General features: G+C 50.9%; 10 protein-coding genes across 10 annotated transcripts; 8 read left to right on the top strand and 2 right to left on the bottom strand.

Annotated features, from left to right (window-relative positions):
- Nucleotides 1-108: 108 nt before the first annotated feature.
- VTN77DRAFT_7154 (uncharacterized protein) lies at nucleotides 109-1,290 on the top strand (the record flags this gene model as incomplete). Its single annotated transcript, XM_069423512.1, has 1 exon — nucleotides 109-1,290. One exon carries the CDS (start codon nucleotides 109-111, stop codon nucleotides 1,288-1,290), a length of 1,182 nt encoding a protein of 393 aa, XP_069275511.1.
- A 550-nt stretch (nucleotides 1,291-1,840) lies between these two features.
- VTN77DRAFT_7153 (uncharacterized protein) lies at nucleotides 1,841-4,798 on the top strand (the record flags this gene model as incomplete). The annotated part of the gene is made up of 6 exons (XM_069423511.1): nucleotides 1,841-2,773; nucleotides 2,832-2,942; nucleotides 3,001-3,018; nucleotides 3,074-3,189; nucleotides 3,238-3,890; nucleotides 3,951-4,798. 6 exons carry the CDS (start codon nucleotides 1,841-1,843, stop codon nucleotides 4,796-4,798), a joined length of 2,679 nt encoding a protein of 892 aa, XP_069275510.1.
- Nucleotides 4,799-5,880: 1,082 nt separating this feature from the next.
- Nucleotides 5,881-6,576, bottom strand: VTN77DRAFT_7152 (uncharacterized protein; the record flags this gene model as incomplete). The annotated part of the gene is made up of 2 exons (XM_069423510.1): nucleotides 5,881-6,227; nucleotides 6,336-6,576. 2 exons carry the CDS (start codon nucleotides 6,574-6,576, stop codon nucleotides 5,881-5,883), a joined length of 588 nt encoding a protein of 195 aa, XP_069275509.1.
- Nucleotides 6,577-7,326: 750 nt separating this feature from the next.
- On the top strand, nucleotides 7,327-8,150 carry VTN77DRAFT_7151 (uncharacterized protein; the record flags this gene model as incomplete). Its single annotated transcript, XM_069423509.1, has 2 exons — nucleotides 7,327-7,518; nucleotides 7,572-8,150. 2 exons carry the CDS (start codon nucleotides 7,327-7,329, stop codon nucleotides 8,148-8,150), a joined length of 771 nt encoding a protein of 256 aa, XP_069275508.1.
- Nucleotides 8,151-11,315: 3,165 nt separating this feature from the next.
- Nucleotides 11,316-12,572, top strand: VTN77DRAFT_7150 (uncharacterized protein; the record flags this gene model as incomplete). Its single annotated transcript, XM_069423508.1, has 4 exons — nucleotides 11,316-11,594; nucleotides 11,675-11,830; nucleotides 11,880-12,239; nucleotides 12,288-12,572. The coding sequence occupies 4 exons, from the start codon at nucleotides 11,316-11,318 to the stop codon at nucleotides 12,570-12,572; spliced, it is 1,080 nt and encodes a 359-aa protein (XP_069275507.1).
- A 1,142-nt stretch (nucleotides 12,573-13,714) lies between these two features.
- Nucleotides 13,715-14,489, top strand: VTN77DRAFT_7149 (uncharacterized protein; the record flags this gene model as incomplete). Its single annotated transcript, XM_069423506.1, has 2 exons — nucleotides 13,715-14,066; nucleotides 14,173-14,489. 2 exons carry the CDS (start codon nucleotides 13,715-13,717, stop codon nucleotides 14,487-14,489), a joined length of 669 nt encoding a protein of 222 aa, XP_069275506.1.
- A 1,691-nt stretch (nucleotides 14,490-16,180) lies between these two features.
- On the top strand, nucleotides 16,181-16,813 carry VTN77DRAFT_7148 (uncharacterized protein; the record flags this gene model as incomplete). Its single annotated transcript, XM_069423505.1, has 1 exon — nucleotides 16,181-16,813. One exon carries the CDS (start codon nucleotides 16,181-16,183, stop codon nucleotides 16,811-16,813), a length of 633 nt encoding a protein of 210 aa, XP_069275505.1.
- Nucleotides 16,814-18,115: 1,302 nt separating this feature from the next.
- Nucleotides 18,116-18,914, bottom strand: VTN77DRAFT_7147 (uncharacterized protein; the record flags this gene model as incomplete). Its single annotated transcript, XM_069423504.1, has 2 exons — nucleotides 18,116-18,531; nucleotides 18,590-18,914. The coding sequence occupies 2 exons, from the start codon at nucleotides 18,912-18,914 to the stop codon at nucleotides 18,116-18,118; spliced, it is 741 nt and encodes a 246-aa protein (XP_069275504.1).
- A 710-nt stretch (nucleotides 18,915-19,624) lies between these two features.
- VTN77DRAFT_7146 (uncharacterized protein) lies at nucleotides 19,625-20,187 on the top strand (the record flags this gene model as incomplete). Its single annotated transcript, XM_069423503.1, has 2 exons — nucleotides 19,625-19,717; nucleotides 19,822-20,187. The coding sequence occupies 2 exons, from the start codon at nucleotides 19,625-19,627 to the stop codon at nucleotides 20,185-20,187; spliced, it is 459 nt and encodes a 152-aa protein (XP_069275503.1).
- Nucleotides 20,188-22,798: 2,611 nt separating this feature from the next.
- VTN77DRAFT_7145 (uncharacterized protein) lies at nucleotides 22,799-26,980 on the top strand (the record flags this gene model as incomplete). The annotated part of the gene is made up of 2 exons (XM_069423502.1): nucleotides 22,799-24,084; nucleotides 24,148-26,980. 2 exons carry the CDS (start codon nucleotides 22,799-22,801, stop codon nucleotides 26,978-26,980), a joined length of 4,119 nt encoding a protein of 1,372 aa, XP_069275502.1.
- Between the last annotated feature and the right edge of the window lie 956 nt (nucleotides 26,981-27,936).

Raw genomic sequence — 27,936 nt, 5'->3', positions numbered from 1 at the left:
TCATTATGACAAGGCTCAGCCCACATTATGTTATTAACTCTTATGAATCCCCGGCACACAAAAGACGATTACGCGTTACACTAGAGATTCGGAACCCTGTGCGACAGAATGCGGTTACACCCGTTAAGTCTCCTGGGGAGGATGAAGATCCTGAAGATACCAGCGCGCGGTGGTAAAGACTCGGAATCGCAGGAACAACGAGAGCAGGGCCGCAGATGCTACATCCTCGAGCTACCCACAGAGCTGCTATGCATGATAGCTTCCCACCTACCGCCTCTATCCGAAGCGTGTCTTGCGCTAACGTGCAAACGTTTCCTCGCCGTGTCCGGAGCCGCCTTGCTCTCGGAATCTCTCCATTTTAATAAAGATTTTGCACCGTTATTCTACCACTATAGAAACTCGCAGAGTTTCGGAACCGACAGATGGAAGTTGCTGCGGATGTTGGAAAATGGAAAATGGCGTTCGTGCTCAAAGTGCCTAAAACTACATCCTCGCAGTGCATTCTCATCGAAGGAGTTGAAGCGGCCTCCGAATACCAGGACGTGCAACCTCGGCGACTTCGCAGGCGTCGTCGACTTGTGTCCGTGCAAGAAGTTGACATTTCGAGACAAGCTAGACCTTGTCGACCATTTGAGGGAACGTGAACACCTTATGGAACTTCCGACCGGTGTGATTGGGAATCGTTCCCGTGAACGCTATCTATGGCATTCTTGCACCGCGATATACGGGACGACCGAGATCAAAATCGATATATTTCCGGAGATCGATGAAGCGGGGAGACTTATGGTTCGGACCGAGTACCATATGTACGTGGAACCGAGTCGACTAGGGGAGCACCAACACATTACTCCGCGTTTCGGGTGTGCACATCGATCTATGGATCTGTGGCTCTCCAGTGTCTGTCAGACCCTGTATTGCCATCGCTACGATTCTTTCTGCGCAGCGTGCAAGCGAATCTCGGTCTGCAGCACCTGTGAGACGACGCTTAAGTGTCCCAGAAAGCGGCCATATCACTGCGACGAGACAAACAAGGTAGCATACTTCTTCTGGACGCAGAGATACCTCGGGAAATCCACCACGAGCCCAGACAAAGAATGGGCGAGGCAAAGAATTCACCCCGTCGAATCGCATGTCACCTGGAACAACTGTCGAGAGCTCTGCCCCTGGACGATACGCGTGCACCCACCGCCCGATCAGGCGCCGTCTTTGGGTGCTGAAATCTTAGATCCAGCCCTGGAAAGCAACAGCGGGGGGTTTGCGAATCAAGTTTATTCGTCGCTTCATCTGTGAATACATCATGTGATTTCCTGAAAAGAAATAAGAATGGAAAGAAAACAGGTTATATGGGAGGTCTTTCGTTGAGGCGATCATTGACTGTCGCTACTGAACCCTACTACCCAGCATGCCAGTTTCAAGGGGAACAGGCGCTGGTGGTAGTAGTATAGCGTGCCTCGCGAGATTTCATGTGTGGATGTAATTACTGCATTCTCTCTCAACAGTATCTGGTTTAAGACTTGACCAGACAGGGATGTTAATGGAACTTCCAATGTACGGACCTAATAAACATAACCTTATCAATCAAGACAACCTAGCATCTTGCTAGTGCAACTGTGCAAACGACGATCGGGGACTTGACGATGGGGAGGATTGTACATACATACGAGGATCGTAGGAGCATGGTTTCTCCGAGCCGAACAAGAAAGAGTCCAGACTAAACAACCGAAGGGCGCGCTCGGCCCTTGGCGGGGACGCGCATGAGATCGCGGATCGACAGTGCATCAAATCTCACCTCCATGGCAGTTGTCATAGACATCGCAGGTCTCTTCAGCATTCACGGGCGATGAGTTATCAACCCCCCTATAATAGGCAGTATCCTCCACAGTATCTGCAGCAGCCTCCGCAAAACCACCCGCATCCGCATCCTTCTCCGCCGGCCCAGCAACAGTACAATGTTAATCCGAATTCGCCGTACCAGCAATATGGCAAGCCCTATGTCTATCCGCAAGCCATAGTCCCCTCATATCCTGCCTATGGGCGACAGCAGCAGCAACAGCAACAATATCTCTCCCAGACACTGCAACAGCAGCAGCACCTGCAACAGCAACCGCAGCAGCATCACCAATCGGGTCCTCCGCTACAGTATGTGAATCCGGCGCAAACCACCTTTGCACCGTCGCCCATCCATGGCGGCGTCTCTGCCTCTGCCGCTCCCTCTCACCTCATCCATGGTCCTTCCCCGCAGTCTCCGGTTCATCCTCAGTATGGCGGAATGTCTGCTGCCTCGCCGTCACTCTCGCAGTACTACGCCATACCCAGTCCCGGGCAGCCCCAGGTCTATGGACAGTATATCTCTACCGCGCAGCCACCACCAGCTCCTCCTCCCCCCCCTCCTCCTCCTACAGTCGCAACTGCTCCGCCGTCCCGACCGAAAAGTCAGGCTCCGACTGCCCCGGCTGTCTCTTCATCTGGTTCGCCAGTCCCTAAGCTGGTACCTCAAGTGGTGATTCCTTCCCCGCAGAAGATGCCATCCAAGACAACACCGCCGGTCCCTCCCCAAAAACAGGCGCAAGGCCAGCAATCTCAAGAAGCTTTCCAGAAGCCTAGCAAGCCTTCTATAGATTACCAAATGCTGCTTCTGGCATTGGCGGACGAGTATCTGAATGCGGCCCACAGTCAGGGAACACTAATTGCGCTGTCAAAGAAAGAGGTGGAGTTGGAAGAATACTATAAGTTGGTCGCTACGGGACTCGGTTGTTTGGAGGCTGTATTAAGGGTTTGTACTCTTACGCTGGCAAGAATTGTAGCCATGGAGGCTTACCTACATGCGATAGAACTGGAGACTGCAGCCACGGACGGAGGCACTGATTCGATTACGATACGCACGCGTTCTCTTTGAGGAGACCAATAATGACCTTGAGGCGGAAACAGCGCTGAGTAAAGGAGTACGTCTCTTTTCCCTTGGATGTCTGCTACCTGCTTAGTTTTGCTAATTCCACTTAGATTGACCTGTGTGAACGAGTGAGTCGAATTGATTTGGTTGAGCTGTTCGATATCAAGTCTAATCTTGGAGCAGAATCGGCTGTTGGACCTAAAATACACTATGCAGCAGCTCCTCGCCCGCATGCTGTACAAGTCAAACCCGAAAGCGGCTGTGAAAGCGGTTGACGGCATGATTCAAGATGTGGAAACGTAGGTTTGACCATCACCTCTATGCAACGTGATTCTGACGGTTTCTAGGTACCGACACGTCCCTTGGGAATATGCATTTCGCCTGCTCCGGGTGACTCTTGCATTGTCGTCCGGCTCTCATCAGGAGTTTGTGACTGCAATCCATAATTTACATAGAATCTCCAACCTAGCCAACCGCAATGGTGATAAGGTCATGTCAGTGGTCGCTGCTGTGATCGAGGCGCTTGCGCATTTGCAGCTATCGACGAGCTCCGATGCTATCGAGCAGGCTCAGCGTGCCCTGGCTGTTGCGCGCAGCCATCAACTCGACGAGAGTGTCCGCGATATTCCCCAGATCGGCTCCATGATCCAGATGGTTGATATCTCGTGCAGTTTGCTCGAATACGACATCCACCAGTCGTCTCAAAAATTACAGGTCATGCAGAACTTGATGGACCAACGGATAAACGACTCACGCTGGCGTGATGACGGATCCTTTTCCATCCCACTCAATAGCAAATCCGCTGGATCGGGATCGGTTGATTCTGGAGACATAATGCAAATCGAAGATGGCAAACTGACCTTGACATTGAACTGGCTTCCTCAACATGATCTGTATGCGCTCTGCTACTTCTTGAGCTCTGTCACGTTGAGTGCCAAGAATTCCCACGATGGCCGGAAGGCAGAGAAATACCTTCAAGAAGGACTGCGTATGATCAGAGGTTCGCTTTTTCCCCCTTCTCCTTGACTCTTTTCGTTGGCCTGCTCTAAAACTTCCCAAGGCACTTTCAAGGCACCCGAAGTAATAACCGAGTCACTCGTGACTGCTGGCAGGCGTGTTGAATGGCGGCGAATTTTGCACTGCAACCTGTTACTACAACAAATCTTTCTTGCCAGTGCAAGAACTGACTGGGAACTGGCCAGCCAGGCCCTCAAAGAATTGCGTCGAGCTGCTGAAGAGCTTGGTGATAGCCTTCCCGATACTGTGCAATGTCTTATGCAGTACGCTACTGGTATCATTGCACAGGGTACTGGCGATGTGGTAGCCGCCCTGTCCGCTTTTGAATCACCAATCCTCTCCCTTTCGCCGTCCACCAGCAAAACCGCGCGTAACGATCCCCGACGGGATATTGCCATCCTCGCCGCTCTCAACACGATCCTGATCCTTCGACAACCCTCTCATCCGTCCCATTCCCGGCTTCCTCAGGTTCTGTCTGCAGTCGAACCATTCTGCCAGAGCAGTTCCAACAAATACGTCCAAGCAGCCTATTATCTGGTCTGCGCCACCGTCCAGACAGACTCCACCATCCAGACGAAGCAGTTTCTCCAGCAAGCCCTGCAATCAGCCACGGCTATCGGCAACTGTCAAATCGTATGCATGACCCTGACATTCATGAGCTGGAAGTACTTCCGCGGCGTGGTGGGCGAGCAGTCCGAGAAGAGCGCGCGGGCTGGTAGAGCAATGGCCAAAAAGGCCAATGACCGGCTCTGGGTCAGTGTCACCGATGAGATGCTAGCCGAGACTCTGGATCGGCAGGGTAAAGCCGAAGAGGCGCAAACTGTCCGAGAGGAAGCGCATCGTGTCATGATGGGGCTTCCTCCAGCGCTGAAACACACGGAGATTTGTTGAGTGGAAGCTTTCTAACTAACCTATTTGCACCTGTGTCGAACTTCTATTTCAGTACGTCGATGATACCTGATACCATCTTTTGCCGGTTAGTCATTTTTCCCCTTTTCAGCTGGTGCTTCTTCCTTCTTACTCTACGAATGAATCATGGCGTTCGGAACAAGCCGTTGTCTTTGCTACATGAGCAGCAATGCAGCATTGGGAATGAAAAATGGGATTGTGCATAGATTTGTTTCTATGATGGATGCAGGGAAGAGAATTCATTCTTTTTTTTTTCGCTTTTCGACCATATCGAGCCCAGACAACTTCTAAGGGTCTTGCTGACGTTGTGGCTTTTCATTTCACCTTATCAATCACATCTTCCTGTATATATTGCGTTTGACCTTGATTTACCCTTTTTTTTATCCCATTTAATTTAGCCAGGAGAGTGGCTTACATTTCTATCTATAGAAATTAGCTGTTCCAGTGCAGTGATCTTCTTCTAACAAACACATACTCTCTGGGCTGCGTGGGCAGAAAAGAAAAAAGGGAAGAAGAGGTAAAGATATTCTTTAACGATTAATTGATCTGATCTTATTTGATCTTGATCTGGTGGTGCATTATTTGCCTATCGAAGGACGAACAACAGGACGAACAGGTCCAGGTTGTCCGCAATTGGCACTCAACTCGACTCGCTCACTTGCGCTCAATACCTCAAACACCTCAAGTCTCAGAGTCCCAGGGGGCTAATGTAACATGGCGGATGATTTCTTGTTCTTGTTGCGTTAGTTGTTCAACAGAGATAACAGAACAAACACATAGCTCGACTCAGTTGTATGTAGCCAGCCAGCAAGCCCACCCAATCAATCAATCAATCAATCAATCAATGCCAAGGGGACAAGACAAGACAAAACAAGACAAACAAAGGTGGTAGAGAATAGAGTACATCATATAAAGAAAAAACCCGATCGATAAGCATACAATAAAACAGATGAAAAAACGCCGTACAAAACCACGGAAACTACTCCTTTGCTCCTTGTGAACAACTCCACTAAAATTATGATTCCTGTTTTCTTTCCTTTTTTTTTTTTGGAACAATTGCTCCTCTAACCCAATCCACCCCAGATACCCCGTATCCGCCTAGCTAGCTGGATATCCTTCTGCATGATGGTCACGCGCTTCGCGTGGATGGCACACAGATTCGTGTCCTCGAACAGATGGACGAGGAAGGCCTCGGCAGCCTCCTGCAGGGCCTGGATGGCGTGCGACTGCCAGCGCAACTCCGCGCCGACCTCGGCGGGGAGCAGCTCTAGGGCGACTTCGCGGACAAGGCGTGCGAAAGGGAGTTTGCGGATGAGAAGGTCGTAGGAGCGTTGGTATTTCCGGATCTCTTTGAGAGCGACGGTGCCGGGCTTGTACCTGTGACGGCGGCCTTGGGGGGTGGGATCACCGGCTATGATGGTTGTAGGGTCAGTATGCATGTAACTATTTTTGCTAAACTGCAATTTCGTATTCTCTCCCACTGTAAAGGGCAGGGAGCAAGCAAAACACGGCTACTTACGTTGGATGTCCGAGGTCCTGCTGGGCGCTTTGCCCGCAGGTCGTTTCTCTCCCTTTGTTCCCGCGGTGGACTTGCGCTGGACTCGGGAAGACGACGGCGACGCTGCCGCTACTGCCGTTGTCTTCTTGGTTGCTGCCGTTTGACTTGATAACGGACCAGCTTCATCTGCGCCGGTTTGTCGGGATGGTTCTGCTTGCGCCGTGCTCGCCTTGGGACGGCCCCGTCCAGTTTTGGGGGGCATGGTGACGGTAGAAAAGCTGGGTCGACAGATCAAGCTGAGAGTGTCTAACGACGTGAACAACGAAGAGATGTTCAATTCAAGTCGTGTATAGTCTTTCGAGATGCTTCCTGAGCGACTGCGAAACCTCAATGGCCCGAGAAGAACTGGCTGTCATGCGCGTACGCGAGAGTCATTTCCGTCCGGCTCCGTAGGCGAGACGCGACTTCGACAGGACAGATGGCTTGTTCGTTGAGGGCTTTTGGTGACAGGGTGACAGACGTGTTCAATTGCAGCATCTAGAGGCGCACCCCGTGTAAAATGAAGAAAATATGGAGTGCAGGTGGAATCTCCTCATGCTGCCCCCTCTCCGTCGATCCCCAGCCATCTTTTTCGTGTTCCGCGTCCGCCAAGGCGCGTCTTGCTGCAAGCGCTGTGGCGCGCGTGTGGCGGTACAGGCGGCTAGCACGTTCCTGCTTATGTCATCCTCCAGATGACGCAGTCCTCAGGAACCCGTCGGGATCGTCATGCCTGTTGAAAAGGCCACCTAGCACGCCGAGCAGCGCCAACAACAGAGTAGCCAGCTCTGTCTGTCTTTTTCTTTATAAGCTGATCTAGGATCCTCAGTAGCATTTTATCTGGTCTCTTCTCCCGCGACTCTTTCATATCTTCTCCGTCCCGGCTCCGCTGGGCCGCTGCCCGCTGGGATCATACCCGATACCGTATCAGTACCATCTGTGATCCTACATATCCGATCGCAATAGAACTAGCACAATGGCTGCTCTCTGGGGGAACAATGGCGGTCAGGCAGGCCAATTTCCGCTGGAGCAGTGGTTCTACGAGATGCCTCCTTGCACACGATGGTGGACTGCGGCCACCGTGGCCACCTCCGTCCTCGTCCAGTGCCATGTGCTCACACCGTTCCAGCTGTTCTACAGTTTTCGTGCCGTGTATGTCAAGTCGCAGGTAGGTTGTCGGACCAACGAAGCTATCTGATACCAGACTAACGTTGATAACAGTATTGGCGCCTCATCACAACATTCCTTTACTTTGGTCCTCTAAACCTCGACTTACTCTTCCATGTATTCTTCCTACAGCGATATTCGCGTCTGCTTGAGGAATCGTCCGGCCGCTCCCCCGCCGACTTCTCATGGCTTCTCTTCTACGCCATGAGTTCGCTTCTAATTCTCTCCCCTTTCCTGTCCTTGCCTTTCCTCGGCACCGCCCTCTCCTCGAGTCTGGTTTATATCTGGAGTCGCCGGAATCCCGATACTCGCCTGAGCTTTTTGGGGCTGTTGGTTTTCACCGCACCGTATCTTCCGTGGGTCCTGATGGCTTTCAGCCTGGTTGTCCATGGAATTGTACCTAAAGATGAGATCTGCGGGGTGATCGTGGGTCACGTCTGGTATTTCTTTACCGATGTCTACCCGTCCCTCCACGGTGGACACCGGCCGCTGGACCCTCCGGCATGGTGGAGGAGATTGTTTGAAGGCAGACCGCGGAACGAAGCGGTGCGTGATGAAGTCGAGACACCTGAGACGCAAGCTGCCAACATTAACCGCGATATTGCGGCGGCGGCTGCACCTGAGGTACGATAGAGAATCGTCTTTGCGACTGCTATTTTCGAGGAGCCTATATCCTGCGATTTCTGCTGCGGCGTCCGGCAAGGCTGCAATTGAGCACGCACAATTCATTTGACTTGGATCAAGTCACCCACGCGTCGATATGGAGATGAATGGAAAGAATATGCGTGTGTTTGAGCAAACGCGCCACATTCGATTCCAGACGATGGATTCTGCGAAGCACTCTTCAGAGTCCCATGCTCCATGTTACGTTGCCGTTCAGGGCGTGAAGGGTTCTCCATACCCATGTTTACTATGTGGACCGGTTTGGATTCACGGGTCCGGCAGGAAATAGAGTCACCACGCCCTAGTCTGTGAGTTGAGTTCAGTTTTCAACCTCTCTTATCCCCTGGATTTCCAAGGGATTCTTTTTCCACTTATGGAGCCAAACATATACGGAAATGAAGACACGGCGCATATGGTGATGCTAGGAAATAAGGCATGAAACTTCAATGTGGTACCTTTGAGCGGTTGTTCTCCGGGATTGCCGCATATTTTCTTCAATTGCGATGCTTCGTTTTCTTTTGTTCCAGCATTAAGATGAATGAGATACCAAGCTGAGTGACGATGGAGTTACCGGGGTTGCATTTATAGCGGAATTCGTTTTCTTCTCATCTGGGAATCTACTAGTCTGGGTTAAGGTTAGGTTAGGTAATTCTGTGGTTATTTCGGTCATTTATTTGCATTAGGTATGTATATGGCGTTCGTTACTTTAGTTGCTTGGTTGCTCCTGGGGCGAGGAAGGACCGTCCTCCCACAGAGTACAGAGTAGATTATTGAGTTGAATTGCCCAGGACTGTTGCAGTTCGAAGAGGTTAGTTAGGTAGGATTGAACGAATGAAATCCCGCCTCTTGTCTTGTCATTAAAGATTTCTCGACTGTAGGTTTGATTATGCGGGCATTTGCTGATGATCCAAGTGTCAATTGTACTGTAGACTTGATTTATCAAGTATTACTTAAAATAATCCCCGAATTTCCCAATCACCTTTGATCTGATTCTTGACAACTCTCACGCTGCAGTGAGAAACCACGAAACTCCTTGCTTGGCTGCAGTCCATACAGTGTACTTCGTACTATATTCAGCGTAAGCAGGCTGTCCCGTGGATAGGGTGGGTATTTTATGATCCTGTAGGGCTGCATGCCACTGATCCTGCAGGTGAGATGAGGCGCAGCAGTTTACGTAAACGTCACTCAGCCACATATGAGGAACCCGTCAACGCACATGATGCTATTCAGGCAGTCAAGGGGCTTATTAGATGTGGTGTCCTAAGAAGAACTCAGCTTGACTGTAGCCTGTCCTGCAGGCTGCCTAGGTATGTACTCCGTATGTACTGAAGGCTGAGGTATCAGCACACCGAATGAAGGGCAAAAAATTGAGTTGCCTCAAGCGGGTTAGGGGACACTCAGCCACGACGGGAGTACGTAGGGTGGCCGCGCGTCTCAGCGGGCCCGGTCGCTACTCGGTCGCTGCTTACTCGTCCAGCCGGCTGTTTAAACTTCGGTATCCATGAGCGATCGAACGAACCGACGGCCCGGGTGGTGAGAGTCTTCAGTTTGAGTTTCTTTCTCTTTCTGCCCAGAGAGAGATTGTCCTGCACTCGTTCCAAGGTTCGCATCTTCATCACCCCGCAAGAAGAGGCAACGAGGGTTGTATCTCGTGATCTGTTAGTTGAATGTTGTCGAAACACGCGTCGAATCGCACCGTGGCATTTGCCTCTTTGAATTGGAATTGGAATTATCGGTCGGCTGCTGCTACGCGATACCGCTTGGGGCAGCCGCTGCGGGATGGATAACTTTGCGAGTCGATTCACCAATGGAGTTTGCAAGAATTCATGGTGGCACCAGAGATCACGATGGAAGAGCACATGCTATCTGTCATAGCGCATGGGCAAGTGACAAGCAAGCGCCTTGCAGTACTAACTACGACTTGGGAAGCTGAAGCATGAACCTGCAGACAACGGGCGAATAATGGAATACATCCTGCATTGCAATGCAGAATTAGATTGGCTGTTTTGAAGGCCTAATGTCAATGCACCAAAACCCTGCTGCACCAGCCTGCACGTAAGATTCCAAGTTGCTTCGCTATTGAATCTCTGGAAGTCTGGAAGAATATTCCGCCATCAGCAGCATCGACACTCTGCCCATCGACTTCGCATGGCTGAGCATACTCCCTCGCATTCATTACCCTATTTGTGTCCCTCGGCTTTTCTCCATGTTCACTGACAAGGCCCACCATGACTGTATTATTGGCACTTCTCAACCGGGGATGATCTCAACGCTCTCCTTGCCAAGAGTGCCAGGGCCAGGGCCGCCACGCCAGCGGACAGCATCAAGTCTGGTTGAGCCAATTGCCTCCTGGTCGGGAGGATGCCCCAGAGTCCACCTGCCAGTCCAGCCTGTCCCCATCCTGAGGCTTTCTCCCTTACCGGCGCTTTTCTGGCTGCTGTGCCAAGCTGCCTAAATTATTATTAGGTAGTGGAGCCCCCCAAGCCCTCGAATTAGTGGGCAGAGCGCCCGTGGTTCAGGGCTGGTGCACACGCGGCGGTTGTCCCAGTTGAGTTAGCTGTCCTGTCTCAGTTACCTGGTGTAGCTAGCGACTCCCAGCGACGTCTCTAATTTTCCCCTCAAAGCCATGGATCTGTGACCTTTGGTACTATGCTGAAACTATTCTGCTGCCTTCCCCAGCCTGTCGTTTAACTCGTTTTCTGCTTCGTGACGCTCCTTTTTTCCCATTTGTTGACTGCCTTGAAGCCTTCTCCTTGGGACCTTCCCTCTTTCATCGCCGAACCATAACTACTGCTCCGCCTCCCCTCGCAGTCAGTGAGCATATTTGTCTAACTACTACTTCGTACACCACTATTGCTCTGCTGTCTTCTTCCTCTCCCAATTCTTCTGTCTTCTGTCTACTACTACTGTCGCCTTCGCCTTCGCCTTTTCTGGCGACCAACCGGATCCTCTCGTGGCTTCTTGACAAGCCCCTTTTCTCATGTCCTTGACTTGCATTCGATAGTGTTATTGACGGCCGTTGTTGACGGCCCGGACGCCGGGCTTCAGTACGAACGGCCGAGACCGTCTATATATCTCTGTGTCTCGAATGTTTCGTGGTGATTGAATTGCGCGTCCACTGTCATTCCCAGCATCATGCGTCGAGGCGTCCTGATTTTCATCCTCGTCAATGTGCTCATCATCGCCTTTCTCGTCCGGAGTGTCTTCACGCTGTTGACCCTGTTGTTCGAGGATGCGTCCGCCGATGCCATCCACCGTTCGGATATTCCGTCCCCCAATTCCAGCTTGATCGAGACGCGACCTCAAATTATCCCCAAGATTATTCACCAGACCTACAAGAACGAGTCGATCCCGGAACATTGGGTAGGACCGCAACGGAGTTGTATCGAGCTCCATCCGGATTACGAGTACAAGGTTCGTCTTGTCGGAAGTTGTCCACGGTTACCAGCCGTCAACATACGGAACACAAATAGCTAATCCTACCGTCACTTTAGCTATGGACGAACGAGAAAGCTAGAGAATTCATCGCGCAAGAGTATCCTTGGTTTCTAGATACCTACGACGGCTATCTCTACCCGATTCAGCGTGCAGATGCGATCCGATACTTTGTTTTGGCCCACTTCGGCGGAACATACATTGATTTGGATGATGTGTGTGGTCTGGTTCAACAACATCGCGTCTCACGCTAACCTGCGGCAGGGCTGTAATCGCCGACTTGACCCTCTTCTTGCCTACCCAGCTTGGGTTCGCCGGACGGTGCCGACGGGGATTTCGAACGATGCGATGGGCGCTGTGCCGCAACATCCTTTCTTCCTCCGGGTGATCGAGTCGTTGCAAGCTTATGACAGAAACTGGCTATTGCCATATATTACGGTTATGTATTCGACGGGTCCGCTATTTTTGTCTGTAATTTGGAAGGAATACATGCGTGATGGACCGGACGACGCTGGCCGGGTCCGGGTCCTCATGCAGGATGAATACAATCGGTTTTCCTGGAGCTTCTTTACCCATAACAGGGGTAACAGCTGGCATGGCCAGGATGCCCAGCTGATTTTTTGGGTATGTTGGATCTTCGCTTCTGTTGCATCATTGATTAACGTTCTCCAGATGGGCAAGCATTGGCTACTGCTTACTTTCCTCGGCTTTATTCTTGCCGGTATTGTTGGATTCTGTCTGTGGTGGGTGTACTGCCGACTCCTCCTTCTGGGACAGCACCGCTATCGTTACACACGAATCCCTCTGGTTTCGCCTTCCGCGTTCTCGCCATCTGGAAAGCGAGGAGCATTGCGCATTGTGCCGACTCTGCTCCGTCGCATCAGTTCGAAACTGGGAGATGAGGAGAACGGCCGCGTGGTGGAATCCTACTTTGAATTACCGAGTCGGCGGGACTGAACGAGATTCGCCATCTATTCGCATGATAGATCTGGAGTTTAGACACGGCCGCCACTATTAGTTCCACGTCATCATCGAGCATTTGTGTGGCTATTTGGGTTGTGGAATTGTTTCTCGTCTTTTGGCGCAGGTGAAATCTGGATGACTTAGACGTGTTGGGCCGGTTGACTATTCTGCTGTACAAAGAGAGGCGATGGTATCTGCATCGCCTGGCTCTGTTCGCTTCTTGTTAATGATGATGAGATAATATATTTTGCCCTTACGTTGTCGATAGTTTAGTGTCCATAGACTTAATTAATAATATACGCAGGAAATGCGAGTACTATTGAAACAAGGATTTCTTACAATAACCGATCGATATAATCGAGCAAGAATATGTGATGTCTGATGTCTGCCTCTTGTCCATCTGGGATTTTCATCGTTGAAACTGCATCACTGTTTTGCATCCGTAGTTTCCTCTGGTGTAATAGGTACCTAACCCATGGCTTGGTGCCAAAACGAGGAAGCAAGACGAGTTTCAAGTGTTTCAGCACGAAATTTCCGTGCCAATAGGAGGCAGGGCATAAGAGGAGGATTGTCGCGCGTTTCAGGTTACCAGAAGTAAGGGACTGAACCTGAAACTACTCGCCAATCAATCGACTGGCCAGCAATCGACATGCATCACGTGTGCGTTGGACAGCATACAACGGAGTACTCTGTACAGGCAGAGGGATAGCGAATTAACTCGTTATTAACACAGGTTTCTCCTACAGTACTCTTTCTTCTGCAATGACATGGTCTGGACTAGTCTCTGGAGATGTGCGGAGTACGCCAAACAATGCATTGATGGGTCAATCAATCTGCAGCAATGCTTCTCCCCCTTCGAGGAATGCATGGGATCACAATTCCCTGAACCATCCCTTTCAACTGTGTTGGTTGGATAGAGTACGGGGTACACCAAATCCTCCCTGCCTCCACTAATTATGTGAAGCTGTTTTCTTCCTCTGTGACTGATCAATTCTATGTCTATGTATGTACTGTATAAGAAAGAGGCGGCTTCCAGCCAGAATCTTTACAATATTTACGGAGTAATCCTTGGAATTCTCTTCAACTATCACTTTATCATCTTCAACTTCGGTACTCAAACTACAGACAGACTCATCATGCAGTCCAGAATCTCTACTCTCATCCTCTCCCTATCGCTCCTAGCGACTGTTACCGCAGGCCCAGTCCCAGTCCCAATTCTACAATCTCCCCGTGACAACACTGGATCATTAACGACCTCGCAACTCCTAACCATCGCACCCACCTCCGCAAACTGCGACAATCCCCCTGCTCCAGGGGAATGCAGCACCGCCGCCCAAGCCGTCCCTTTTATCACCAAGTCCTTTCAGACATATGACGTGACTTCGCCAGCCGAACAGGCCGCGCTGATCAGCTTGATGGCGTTTGAGAGCGGCGAGTTTAAGTATAATCGGAATCATTTTCCGGCGCCGGGGGTGTCGGGGAAGGGGAGTACGTGCATACCCTTTCTTTCTTTTTTTTTTACTCTCTCAGTTTTATCTACCCTGTGGGATTTATATGTGTGCTAACGAGAGTTCCTTGTTGGGTATTTGTGCAGCGCGAAACATGCAATCCCCCACATACAACCAGCAATACGCCGCTTCCATCCCCGCGCTGTCGGCGCAGTATTCCTCCGTAGCTGGCAACGTCTCCGCCGTCCTCGACCTGCTGCTCTCCGACGAGACGTACGATTTCGGCTCCGCGGCGTGGTTCCTCACCTCGCAGTGCAACGCGGACGTAAGGGCTGCACTGCAGTCTGGCTCTGAGGCCGGGTGGGAGGAGTATATTACGGATTGTGTTGGGACGACGGTGACGGAGGAGAGGAGGGAGTATTGGGTTAGGGCTGTGGAGGCACTGGGGGTGCAGAGCTCTTAAGAGATTGCAGACCGTTTATTTTTTTTTTTGTTTCTGGGAGTGAATGTCTTAGTTGACATGAGAAGGAGGGAGGGGCTGGACCCCTCTAACCAAGTTGATGGGAAACTTGATTGATTGATATCAATGATTTGAATTCCCTTTCCTTTATTTACACTTTGACCGACTCTACTCCCTCGACTAAATTCGGCAGAGGCCAGTCTTGGTACAGGACCTACCTATCTATCCATGAATGACGGAACTCATTGTACTGTAGAAAAAAAAAGAGAGAGAGAGAGTACATATATAGAATAGATAGTGATTTATGCAATAATGAAATGAAATGAAATGACAGAATGCCTGAAAGTTTTCATTAAATTGTCATTTATTCTCTACTACTACAGTTATAGTATCCTACAGTCCAGCACAGTAAGTAGTACAGTACAGCCCTCAAGGATACCTTTCTGAAGCATATGTATGTATATATATGTATGTATCCCCAACGTTGGAATCATAATTGGTTCTAACTAACCTAACTAACCAACCAACCAACCGTCTAGCATTCTATTTATTCATTTTGTACTGTACGTATATATCAATGGCATGTCTTCCAACACAAAATAATACCTCCGAAATAAATAGGGCTTGTGTTTGTCAGTTTGTTTGTACAGCGTACCGCTGTGGGCTGCAATTGGGGGGGGGGGGGTGCGCACCGTCTGTGTCTATAATATACATATGTCTGTAGGTATTGAGATGGTGGACGTGATTATGATTTATCTGATTTGATTTGATTGAATTGATTGAATTGTGCGAGATATTGAGATTCTGTTTGCTGAGATGAGATGAGTTGGAGATCAGTAGGAGATGATGATGACGATGATGAAGTTCGTTGGTCGGTATAATAAAATGAAAATAAATGGCAGGTATTTTATTATAATTTCCATATCAGACAGAGTAGGCAGGCAAACTGAGGATATGTAGGTATTATACTATGCGCATTTGCATACTTCAGGTACTGTACTTAATTAACTCTTGAATGAAGTGATGATTCTACACAGATCGAGGAGGGTTCAACTCTGGCTTTATAAATAGGATCTAAGATTCATAGACATAGACATTTACGCTGTCATCATGCTATCTAATCTAATCTTTCTTTCTTTCTTTTTTTTTTTTGGCTGTTGACATGTGTTTAGTTTAGCTCTGCTGATGAGTCGTCTTGATGTATGTATATCTAGATATCTACTTACCTAATAGGTAGGTACATACATGCACCTACGATCCTATGGCTAGATACGGCCGGAGTACTCTTCTCATCCAAGCAGCTAGCGTATACGAACAGTTTCCGTGCTCATTGGCGCCAAATCGGTCGCGGATCTGATTCCTACAGTACTCCGTACCAATACTAGGCTCTGGCTCTACCTCCGGTGGCTGGTTGGGGCTAAAACCTAAGTAAATCAGAAGCGAGCCTTTCCAGTGGCTATTATTATTGGCAAGAGCGGCAAGATGCCATGTGTTCTCCGGCATGCTGTTCTTTACGTATGTGCAGTATAATGCTCCGTACGGAGTGCTCCATACTCCTACCCCGACTGTGATTTGAAATTTCAGCCTACCGGACCATCGGTGTTTAGACTGAATAAATCCTTCAGTAGAATCCAACGGTATGGATCCCGATCATCGGCTGGAGTTGAGTCCTTCCACAATCCGGCTTGTGAAACATGATCGTACAGGCTGACTCTCGCCTCCAGCACGGCAGTTCCAGAACCCGTTCCGGTTGTGTAACGTGCAAGAAATCAGTTGGAAAAAGGAGCGGCTCTAATAATCATTCTTCAGATCTCGCCGCGTCAAGAGCCATAAAACTCGACCACGATGTCGACACTGTGTCAAAAGTTGTCGGTCCTGTGGCTATGCAGAAAGCTCTTGCGTTTGTATACTACGACCCCGATCCCATTCTGACGTCGACTCAAGACTGGCGGGAGACGCGGTCTCTGGCCTTTTCCGAGCACGCGTGGTCGAGGAGCTCCCTTGCTTGTTCTGTACTGAACTCTGGTCAAGAATCTCGTGCTGGGGGCGACCAACGAGAGCGCCATTCGCATGCCTTGGTCGCTGTTAGTGCCCTGTACGAGGACTACACCACTTGTCTCGACCGGGTGATGATGCTCGAGTTCGCTTTGAAACAGTACAACCATGCCATCCGCCATATCCTCAAGTTCGACTACTCGGACACGATCAAGGCAGGCGATGTGGTCTCGCGATCTTTTTCTCGTTCGAGTGCACTTTCAGGCTTCCATGACCCATTTGTGTGGAGAAGTCAAACTATTGACAGGGCTGGCAACAGACCGCGGTGTTGATGGCGTGTACATTCCACGACGGTTGCTGAGGCAGCTCTTCGTTCGCATGGAAACACAGGCATTGGAGTTCAACTATACTTTGCCTCTGCCACAGCTGGGCTTGTGCAAGCGGCAGCCGCACAAGTTTGCCCGTCTTAGTAACGCAATGTTGGCAAGGAATCTGTATTTGTTGCGTTTCTCGCGCTCTGACGGGTTATTGCAAGTTCGACGCGCTGGATTTGTCCAGAATTTCGCGCAGTGGTGCTTGGCTTTGGACAGGGCACTCGACGACGAGCAAGATGCCAAACTAGGCGGAGACGCGACGTTATCACAGTTGTATCGCAGCTGGTCGTCATCATCCTTCACGTAAATCTGAGTTAATGGAAACCCTTCGACGAGTTATGTCCAGAATTTGCGGCGATCACATCTTTAGCCGGTGATTTTCTGAGTCTGGTCAGTACTGTGATTCCTGCACAGAAAGCACCTCTGGAGGGCAGCTCTAGGAAGCGGTCAATTCATCAAACGTCGGATTCAATAATGTCTGCATTCCAGTCACCTCAGTTGTTGGGCATCCTCCCTAAGCGACACCAGTTGCGTCTTCACGAGAGCTGCTGTATCAAGAAAGATCCAGAACAGAAATCCGCGTGTTGCAGGGACTTTTCAGAGCAATTCTCCTGACGGGAAACATGTTTCGACCACGTATGTGGCGGAGCTAGGGATTGTAATGCCCTTGTTTGTCGTCTGTGCCTGGTGTCCTCGGCGTTATTTGCGCTCAGGCATGACATCTGCTGTCAAATCTGCAATAGGAAGGAGGGGATCTGGGACTCGAGGATCGCCGCGAGGACGGTTGAACAGTTTCTTACACCTGCCTGGTGAGTGGCTCGAATTTGGATTAAACCTCTCTATTGAAGAGTATTATTGGACATGATTTCACCGATATTTGACTCCATCGCTAGTTATTATGTCATGGTGTATCTACATTAGGTACCCAGGTGGCTACTCGGTGGATAGGTCACATGCACGGTAGTGAGTGCATACCTAGCACGTACAGAAGTACATATACACACCCACGTCAACGCAGCACACCTAGTTGACTGGCGGGCACTTTTGATCCACGCTTGCTAGTCGGTGTATAGGTACCTAACTGCCCAAAAGTAGTCACGGTTCAAGATTATCATTCCAAGGTATGTACTCTGTGGAATGATGGAGAAGAAAGCAATTAGTAAAAGTAATTGTCTATGGAACATGCATACTGGATGGTATCATCAGACAAAGATCTCCTCGTCCATCTCGGCGACGGTCATGACAGAAAGGCGAGGCCACCTACAACACCCCCTTCGTACTGACTACATCTCCTGCCCCAACCTCACCAGCAACTCTCCTCGTGCACGCCGTTCGAATGGCGACAGCCAAGGCCTTGAACGCGCTCTCGGCCCGGTGGTGGTCATTGGAGCCATACGTGCAGCCCACATGCAGCGTGACACCTGCCGCCTGCGCAAAGCTCTCCAGACCGTGGGTTATCATTTCCGTGCTCAGGGCCCCGATCTTCTCCCGCTGGAAGCCGAGGTTGATCACTGCATACGGCCGGTTTGACAGGTCGATGACCGCCCACGAGAGGGCCTCATCTAATGGCGCATCGCCCCGTCCGAAACGTGCGAGCGATGTACGCGCCCCAAGAGCTTTTGTAAAGGCCGTTCCCAGTGCGAGGAAAGTATCTTCGGTGGTGTGGTGGTCGTCAACTAGAAGGTAATCTGTTAATTCGAGGTTTTTGTTCGTCTCCCGTCAGGGTAAGCCTACTGTACAGATCTCCCTTGGCACGAATCGCCAAACTCCAGCCCGCATGCTTGGCCAGAGCATGCAACATGTGGTCCAGGAACCCGATCCCCGTGTTGATCGTGATCTGCTGGCTGGCGGTGAACTGCGTGGCGTGAGGCGCGTTCTTGTCCGGCACAATCCCGCGCTTCGCGGCCTCCGCTTCTTCAGCGGACTCCGGGGCAGGGAAGTGTTCGCTTTCCTCGTACGGGGGCAGGACCCCTCCGTCGAGGGACAGCGAGACCTGGATCTTGGTCTCGTTGGTGATGCGGGAGATGGAGACGGTGCGGCGGGGTAGAGAGCTGGCCATGATGTTAAAGAGGGGATGAAGAAAGAGAAATACTTGTCGAATTGATCAATTGAGAAGGAGCGAATTTAGTTCCTCGATTGACCAGTTCCAATGCAAGATATTGGCCAGACCAGTACCAGGCTGACTCAAGTATTGACTTTGACTTCTCCCCGGATATCTTTTTTGCTCTCTTTCGGCTGGTCGATCGGGGATCTCTCCCATTGGGTGGATCTCAAAAGTGGTCGGAAGCTCTTTCCCTGACGTTATTACATAAGGCGCTTCCAATTACGTCGGAGAAGAAAGCAAATCCCGATATAGAGATAATCTTCTCCTTCATTTTGTTCTGTGCAAGAACAGCTGGAATTGCGTCCGATCCCCTGGCTGGACCAGTCCCTGTTGTTAACCTTCATCTTGCATCCTCGACGTGATTGATCTCATTCGGTACCTAATCTGCGGCTTCGCGGTAGCGATCTGGACCGCCAGCACCGGCATCCCGAATTCTGCCTATCTACTTGCGGTCTACGGCACCACGTTGACATTGAACACCGATCTCCTGTTATTGGTGGTGGCAGTCGAGCTACGTCTGCAGCAGTAGTTATAGGGTCGTTCTGGAACGCTGAATCCCCGAACCCAGTAATCCCGATCTGCGCTACAAACGCAAAACGCCTCAAGCTTATATTGCAACAATCAATCATTAAGCAGAAGCCCTCGGGCCCAATCCTTCATACAGCATGCCTCCTCCTTCAAATCAGCGGGCGGAGATTGAACCGCCCGAACAGGTCACCACGGAGGCGGTCAAGGGTTTTGCTACCGGCGCACTGCGTGTACGTCTTTCAAGCGTGCTCCCGCGCACACGCTTCTCCATCGCCGCCGGACCCAGGTCCATCTGGAGGAGATTGCAAACTGACTGGTATCATCGAAACGATAGTTTGGCGCCCTGTCTATTCTCGCCCATATGATCCTGATCATGCCACATCCTTTCACCTTTGACACCGCCGCTCCGCCGGCTGCAGCCGAGCCGCAACAGCCTCCTCGGAGGCCCTCTACCTTTTCCCCAACCTCCCTCCGGAACAACTTTGTCTACCGGCCACTGGCCTCGCTGTCGGAAAGCCTGGCCCCGGCTTCCCGGGTCTATCGAGGCTTAACCCCACAGTTCAAGACCTTTCTCCAGATCGCGGTTATGACGTTGGGTGGCTGTGTGTGGGCGGAAAAGAGGGTGACGGAGTATTTGGACGCCATGCGGAGATTGAAGCGGGCGGAGCGATCAATGAGCCAGAGGGAAATTTCGGAGTAGTTGGAGTCAGTGACGACAGCGATCAGACTGATGATGGCTTCCGTGCAGGAGACAACTCATCCTAGGCGGGGACCAGAGCCAAGTACCGAGTACTTGGTACGGTGAGAATTGGAGGCCTATACTCCATACTCCGTATGTCTGGGCTTGGCACCAGGCGTCCATGTATGTAACTGTACATACCTAAGGTAGACAGGTATGTAGTAGGAACCTACGTATCTATGCTGTACCGTGTACTCTGTACGTACTAGGTATTTTGTCATATAGTCTGGTTCGATCCATGCATCGCTTCGTGGCCGGGAGTCCACATGCACTGGGCCAAAATTCTGGTACCAAGCCGGCCCACTAGGTTACCATTGTTTTCGCAAACCTAAGCACGATAAAATGAAGAAGCGAGAAAATAAGGTTGGAAAGCGAGAACTATCGATAATAGCTCTGTCTAGTAAAAAAAATTAGAGAGGATCTTCGTCTCTACGCCAGCTGTTTCGCTTCAAGAATGGCACGACCTGTGTGCCTGTCAGAAGAAACCACCAAGAAACACATCTGGCTAACAGCAGATCTCTTAAGTAAGTAGCGGCTAAGACTAGTCGAGGTAGGTCTAGTAGCGCGGCTTGGGCGGTTATTGTCGACTCCGCATCGCAGATACCTATAGGCTATTGGGGTGGAGAGGATTACGTTGACTTGGGGAGTACGTACGTACTTCGTATGGAGTACTCCATACAGTAAGTAGGTACAGAGTACGGAGTACTAAAGTATATTACTTCCATTGCGCCTATCTCTTTAGCTTACGCTTGTATCGGGGATGGGAAATACTCCAGAACGAGGAGAAAGAAAAAGGCGAAAAGAAGTTTAAAAAATAAAATAAGAGAGAGAGAGAAAGCACACCTGAAATGCATCCTGCATGACGACGCTAGCTTGCAGATGAAAATTTGAGATAAAGTTTTGAGTCTACCATAACCAACCATGGGACAATTAGGCAGTGTTCTTCTTTCTGATCAGCACCTGATCGTCGGTCGAGTCTGTCTTCATTCAATAAACCACTTGTTCTCCTTGCCAGAAGTCACTACAGAGAAATTACTAGTTACCTATATACAAAACTATTATCCATTCGATGCCATGGAAAAGATTCCAGAACTACTTGATTGCTTCTATTTGTGGTAGTGTATTCCGTACAGTAGCTGGCGTGCTGATGATCCATTCTGTGCCATGATTCGACAACGGAGCCAGGAGCTTGGCAGGGCATCGGACGGACCGGGCCCAGGCCCACCAGGTACATTAGTTTCTGCTTCGTCATCTCAGCACACCGATTTGCACAACTCCAGAAGCAGCTCAGATAGTTTCTAATATCCAAGTTCAGCTCAATCGAGATACGAACACATCATGCTCGATGAGGTGCCATTGGCCGAGAGCCATAAGGGAACTGCATTGCTGACTGAGCTCGGCTGATGTGAGTGATGAGCCAATTCCTGCAGCAAGTTATGTATGGAGTAGTCAAGTGACGTGCAGAGATGCAGCATGAAGGACTGCTCTGGGTGCTGGTGAAGCCTGTAGCTGCCGTGGCCGCCGAGACACAGGCTTAGGTGCAGCTTCGGCGGGGGCGGTGGATGGCCAGCCTCGCTTCCAGGCTCCTTCCCGGCCTGATCGCCTTAGCCCGACTCGGATTGGCGTACCTGCATCCGGCGCCGTCCCTTCCTTTCTTCCTTCCACCACCTTCCCTCGTCTTGCCTTCCCGAGCCAACAACTGTGACCTTTGACCTTTCGCCATCCTTACCTATCTTACTCTATCTTGCTTGCGCTCTCTTTCGCTCTCTTTTCCTTCTGCGCTTGTGTCGCTCGCTTATTCTAATCTCATTAATCTCCCCCCTCCCATCTCTTATCTTCTTCTGATACAAACTGGTTTTGTCACGCTCCTTTTTCCGTTGCTAAGTTACTTTAATGCCGGTGCCCCCTTGGGTGCTCCCTCTAGCTAACCAAACCCTATTAACCGCTTTCCGTTTGCAGACTGACATCATACCATCCCCGTATCCACTCCCCTCACGGCTGGTTCCATTATTTCGTAACGTGCAGGCACGCTCGATCCCTTGTGCCACCATCTTTTCTCTGTTTCCATCCGCATTCAGAACCCTATTTTCCTCTGTTCCTGTGGTCCTGCCCTGGTGATCCAGACTGGTTACTGCAGACGGTTGGTACAGCGTTCCTATCTCCTGGTTCCTGGTCTTCATGCTACGACTGCTTGGCCGGTCAACTCCTTCAATCCTTCCTGCAGATTCACTGCTATATCCGTCTGCGGCATCAGTCTGACACTTGTGGAATCCACTGGAACAGAGAATCTTCATCCTGATCGATTGCAAGCATCCATGCCTCCCATGTCGCCTTGAACAGATCTGTAGGTGCTCCTCATCTGTTTGAACCCCCGCCATCTCTCATCTGTTTAGGCTTTCATTATGACCTCTTCCTCCTTCTGTCTCTCCGTTTCTCTCTCTCTCCGTATGGTCGCAGCTCAATCCCAATTGATCCTTGTTCTGTATCCTCTCTCTCAGCCTAGGTTGGCTTGAGTTGACCGTTAATCCTGGTCCGGACATATGTAGCAGAAACGACGCCCCGGTCGTCGTCGATGATAGCACCCTCTCCTTTCACGCCTCTTGCCCCGCGCGGCTCTCTCGCCGAGCTTCCAGTCACCATGGCTGAAAAACTGGTTGACAAGAAGGAGCGGAGAAAGAGCCTGAGCATGTTTTCTTCCACTTCTCCCCCTGTCCAGGATCGCTCCTCCTCCGACGGACCGCACATCATGAAGAAGAAACGACGGAACTCCGCCTTCTTCGGCCGTAATCCTAGCCCTGTTCGAGCGAACGGTTCGTTGTTGGCCATTTCGCGTCCCAGCACGGCTGATTCGGAGCCCGTGGACCGTAGCTGTTCGACTCCGACTGGCTCTTCAGACAACTGCAAGTTCCACCGCAAGTCGTTTCAGCGTTCGAGGCGTTCCTCCGTGTTTGGATCCCTGCGCTCGATGCAGTCAATGGAGGATGAAGACAAGGCCGCCATGGGACACCATTCGAAGCGCTCGTCGGTGGATGAAGAGGATGTGATCGCCCCACCCTCCTCCTCCTCCAGGTACACGCTGGGCCATATTGTTCTGCATCATGGAGAGGTCCAGTCAACTGGAAGCTGGCGGAAGAAGAGTCACTATCTAGTCTTGACGGACACTCACCTGGTTCGGTTCAAGAGCCAGTCCAAGGCGTCGGAGTTGTTTCCCACCATCGCATCTTCCTCTGGACGTGCCACGCCGGTCAGTCGTCAATCCATCGTCTCTGTCGCGTCGCTGCAGGAGCCGACGCTTCCTGCCTACCACAGTGATATTGCTGGTATCCCATTGAACAGCATCGTGTCTGTCTACAAGGTAGAGGATGGTCGACCTCAACCCACCATTGAGCTTTCCTATATCGATGAACGGACCAACAAGGCGGCCTTCCTGGGCATTCAGTTGGCAGACCCCGAAGAACAGAATCTCTGGCTCATGGGCATCCGCTCAGCGGCGGAATCGATCCGCTCGGTGGATCCGTTGCCGTTCGACCAGAAGACGATTGACTATGCGGCGAGGGTGCTGGAACAGGACCGGGATTACGAGCCGGAATACTTCCACCTCTTCCGGGTGGTTCAACGCTCGTCGTCGAGCAAACAATCCGGTAAAGGGTCGTCCGAGGATCTTGCTAAGCTGTCACCCACCGTGTGTTATCTGGCCATCGGGGCTCACAAGATCCATTTGATTCCCTTACAGAAGCCGTCGAGCCGTTCTTCCGTGGTCTCCCTGAACGATGTGGAGACGGGAATGTCCTTTGGGTTCATGACCCTGACCTCTTTGTGGATGCATCCTGCGGACGACAGCTTCCAGTTGAACTTCCGGTAAGTGTCTCCTCTCCATGCTTGGGGTGTCCCGGGTAATATTCAACTGACGTGAGTGTTCAGAGTTCCTCTTCGTCCCACGGTCACCCTGAATTTGGCATCTGTGCACTCGGTGGACATTGTGCTCTGGATCCGGCAGCGAACGGAATTCCTGCGTCCTCTGTGGCTCAAACAGCCATACGATCTGGTGGTGCCCCCGGAGATTGCCGATGAGGATATCATTCCGGCACCGGATCTCAACGAGGACTTTGGCTGCTTTGATCGAACCCTAATTGCCTACTCGGCTAGTTATGACATCGACACCTCCAACATTCGCTATTCAATTGATGTCGACTGCCCAGATGCTCCCTGCTTCAAGCTTCTACCTCCATCGGCCAAGGAGCGCAAGGGATACACTGCCTTGGAGTTGCTAGCCGTTTTGCGAGCACTCCGTTACAACGAATTCTTTGTCTCCATCTCTTTCAGCGGAATCAACCTGGATGTTTTGCAAGACGTGCAGGATCTTTACGGCTTGGATCTGGACGCTTATCGGACGCGGGGGGGAGCCCAGGTGCATATCGCCGGACAAGACCGGCTGTCGGTCCTCTCCCAGGAAATTCGCGCGTTGGCATTGAAGAGTAAACGTCTCCGGAGGCTCGACTTCTCGTACAGCCTGACGCGAACGCCGGTCTCCGATGAGGGAGTTCGTGACCCCGGTTGCGGCATTCCCGAGGCGATTTTTCCCCTATGTCGACGACAGCTGACAAACGTGGATTGGATAGTGCTCAATGGCATCAAACTGGGTGAATCGGATCTGGACTACCTGGTCGATGCTGCCTCACAGAGAGCGAGTCACCTCCGGGCGCTTGAAGTCGGCAACTGTGGCCTCTCCGTCCACGACCTAGATCTGGTCTTGTCGACCTTTACTGCTCAGGAGAGCACGCTAGAAGCGGTGAACATAGCTGGCGTGCAGGGTCGTATCAGCCCGGAGCTGTTCCAGCAGCAGATTGGTTACTTTGGTCAAATCCGGAGGATCGACCTCTCGCGGATCGCCAGAACTTCCGGACCGGAGCCGCTGATTGCCCCCGAGACCCTGCTCAACTGGCGGCTGGAGGAGCTCTCCTTGAGCCAGACTGCGGTCAACCAAGAAACTGTCGACTCCATTGCCGCTTACCTAGCCAGTGACCGGTCGTCATCTCTCCGTATCTTGCGGTTAAACCAGTGTGGACTGACGGGGAAGGATGTAGCAATCTTCCTCCACGCCATGACACCTGCAAGCGGAAAACCTCGGGATCTCCATCTCTACGTGAGTGAGAACCACCTGGATACCGATTACTCTCTTCTTTTCGATGCCATTGCGCAAAACAAGGGTCCAACCCACCTGACGATGCGGATGGTGGACTTCAAAAAGGAGGAACATTTCCGCGAACTGCTCGAAGCCATGAGAAAGAATACGTCATTGAAGTACCTGGATATCTCGAAGGCGTCGCTACCTTACGATGCTGGTCCTGAAACGTGCAAAGCGTTGCAATTGATGTTTGAAGAGAACGAAACGTTGGAGGAGTTGGACATTAGTGGCGAGTACGCGCATCTGGACGTTGCTCGTTTCGGGATTGGCTTGAACGAGGCCCTCACGGGACTGAAGAAGAACAAATCTCTGAAGGTGCTGAGGATCGAGCATCAAAAGTTGGGCTTGCAGGGTGCCAATACCCTAGCCTCGGTTCTGGAAGAGAATAGTGCTCTTCGCGAGGTGTATTGCGAGAACAATGACATCAACCTGCAGTCGTTCACGGTCCTGGTTAATGGTCTGGAGCGCAACCGATCCGTCCTACATCTCCCAACGATGGATCCGGATCGACATCAGTCACTGGAGAAAGTTCGCCGGGAAATCGAGAGTGTCCATCGGGATTCGAGTACCCACACCTCAGGCTCAGCCGCAAGTTCGATCCGTCGTTCGCTCCATGCTGCCATCGCGGTCGGGCAGCCTTCCGGAGGCCACAGATTATCCAAACATCATGCTCCTACTTCGTCGATACCGCACGTTGCTTTCCCGGGCTCGTACTCCTCACCTCAGCAGTCCCCCGCATCTTCGACTCCTGAGTCAATCCGCCATGAGGTAGAAGCTGCCCTGCTCTCTCTCAACAAGAGGTGGGATAGCGAAGTGACTCGATTGCGCCAGTATCTGTACAGAAACTACTGCCTCGCGAAAGGCGTTCCACTGGAGTCAGAGGAAGCCAAAAGTCATGACCAGGCTGATACCGCCAGTAATGAACGGCCAAGCATAGCAGGAAAACTAAACGTGCTGCTACCAGATATAGGTAAACTGGACCTGAATCTAGATCTAGACGAACGGACCGAAGAACCGAACTTCGAATCCCACACTAAGAGTCCTGATAAGGAGGCGAAAGAAGCTGTTGTTGAGAGTTCGGACTGCTCGTCACCCCTCGCGACCATGTCCAACTTGCAGTCCGAACGCGCAGACGTCTCTTTCGATGGTGCTGTCGACCGCGCCTCCCAGTCTCGACCTATCTCGCCGCTCTCCGTTTCGTCCGGCCCATCAGCGAAGCCTGCGTCGAGATATTACGCTTCTGTCTCTACCTCTTCTCCTCAATTCGCGCACCCAGTTCCCGCCATAGGACCTGCAGTCAGTACAAATGGTAGTATCCGCAGCAACTATAGCGCCAGCACCGTCTCGACGAGCACGGGTGCAGGCGCACCGAGTGGCCGGACCGCCACCGGTTTAGCTACCTCCTCGTTGCGAAAATTGCTTGGTGCTCGTCCATCAGCCATCAGGGGGATACGGCAGATTCACAGGTTTGAAGAGTCGGAGCCGGAGCCGGAGCCAGAGTCGAAAGAAGCCTATGCCACGGAGGAACCGCCTCGTATTATCTGGTCACCGCCGCGTGTGGAACTCTGAGAAGTCTTTACATCTGCAACACGATTTAATGAACGAAATGGAATCTCACGAAAAGAACATAGATTTTCCCTGTCGACGTCGAATTCACAGCAAAATACCGCAAATATCCGAGTTGGAATTGTCAACCATGGCACAAATCGCACATACGACTGCACATACGCCCGCTCTTCGTTGGAAATATGTTCCCTTCATTTGTGCATAGAGGCCATATGGAACAGACGCCTGATCTGCATGTTGGCCATCTTGAATTCTTTCTATGTCTCACGGCTAAATTAAAGCTAGGAGACTGTCTTTCTGTTTAATCGCCTAATCTCGATCCCCCTTTAATCCAATTATTCCGCCATTCCCGACATGTGAATACTTCAAGGTTGCATTCGGCAGTCTGTCACTTCTCCTTGTCTCATTCCGTTTTAGAGCGTGATACCATTGTCGTCTTTTTTTTTTCTTACTTCCTTCCTTTCTTTTTCTTTGTCTTTCCGAGGTGCTATCAGGTTTTTAATAGAGCTGGGGGGTTACGGTGGCTTTGGATTCTGGCGCACTTGCGGAATCTTTTTTTTTGTGCACCGCAGAAGGATGATCGGCAATCAACCATTACATGAAGGACTCCGGATTGAAATGATTGATAGCCTGAGGGATCCTGGTTTGAGTGTCTTTTCGCAACCTGTACAAAACATTACACTCATGTTATGCATGAGGAAATCTTTCTTTCCTTTGCTCTTTGCTATGGGAGGAATTGTGTTTTAATGTGTTTGTTTGATGTAAATAAATACTTGTGTCAAGCTCGACTCTTGTCAGGAGTCAACTAATTGAGTATTAGAAAGAATCAGACCTTTTTTTTTAATCATTTTCTTCCTTCCACCTTTTTTTAAGCAGCGTTATATAACGTAATCGGACACCGAGCTGCCACGGACACCGAGCTGCCACCCCAACCACGGCTGAAAGCGCCTAACAATGCC

This window comes from Rasamsonia byssochlamydoides (genome assembly GCF_041956645.1).
Source record: "Rasamsonia byssochlamydoides strain NRRL 3658 unplaced genomic scaffold VTN77scaffold_58, whole genome shotgun sequence".
NCBI lineage: Eukaryota > Fungi > Ascomycota > Eurotiomycetes > Eurotiales > Trichocomaceae > Rasamsonia > Rasamsonia byssochlamydoides.
The sequence above is the reverse complement of the archived record's forward strand: the minus strand, read 5'-3'. Positions and strand labels throughout refer to the sequence as shown.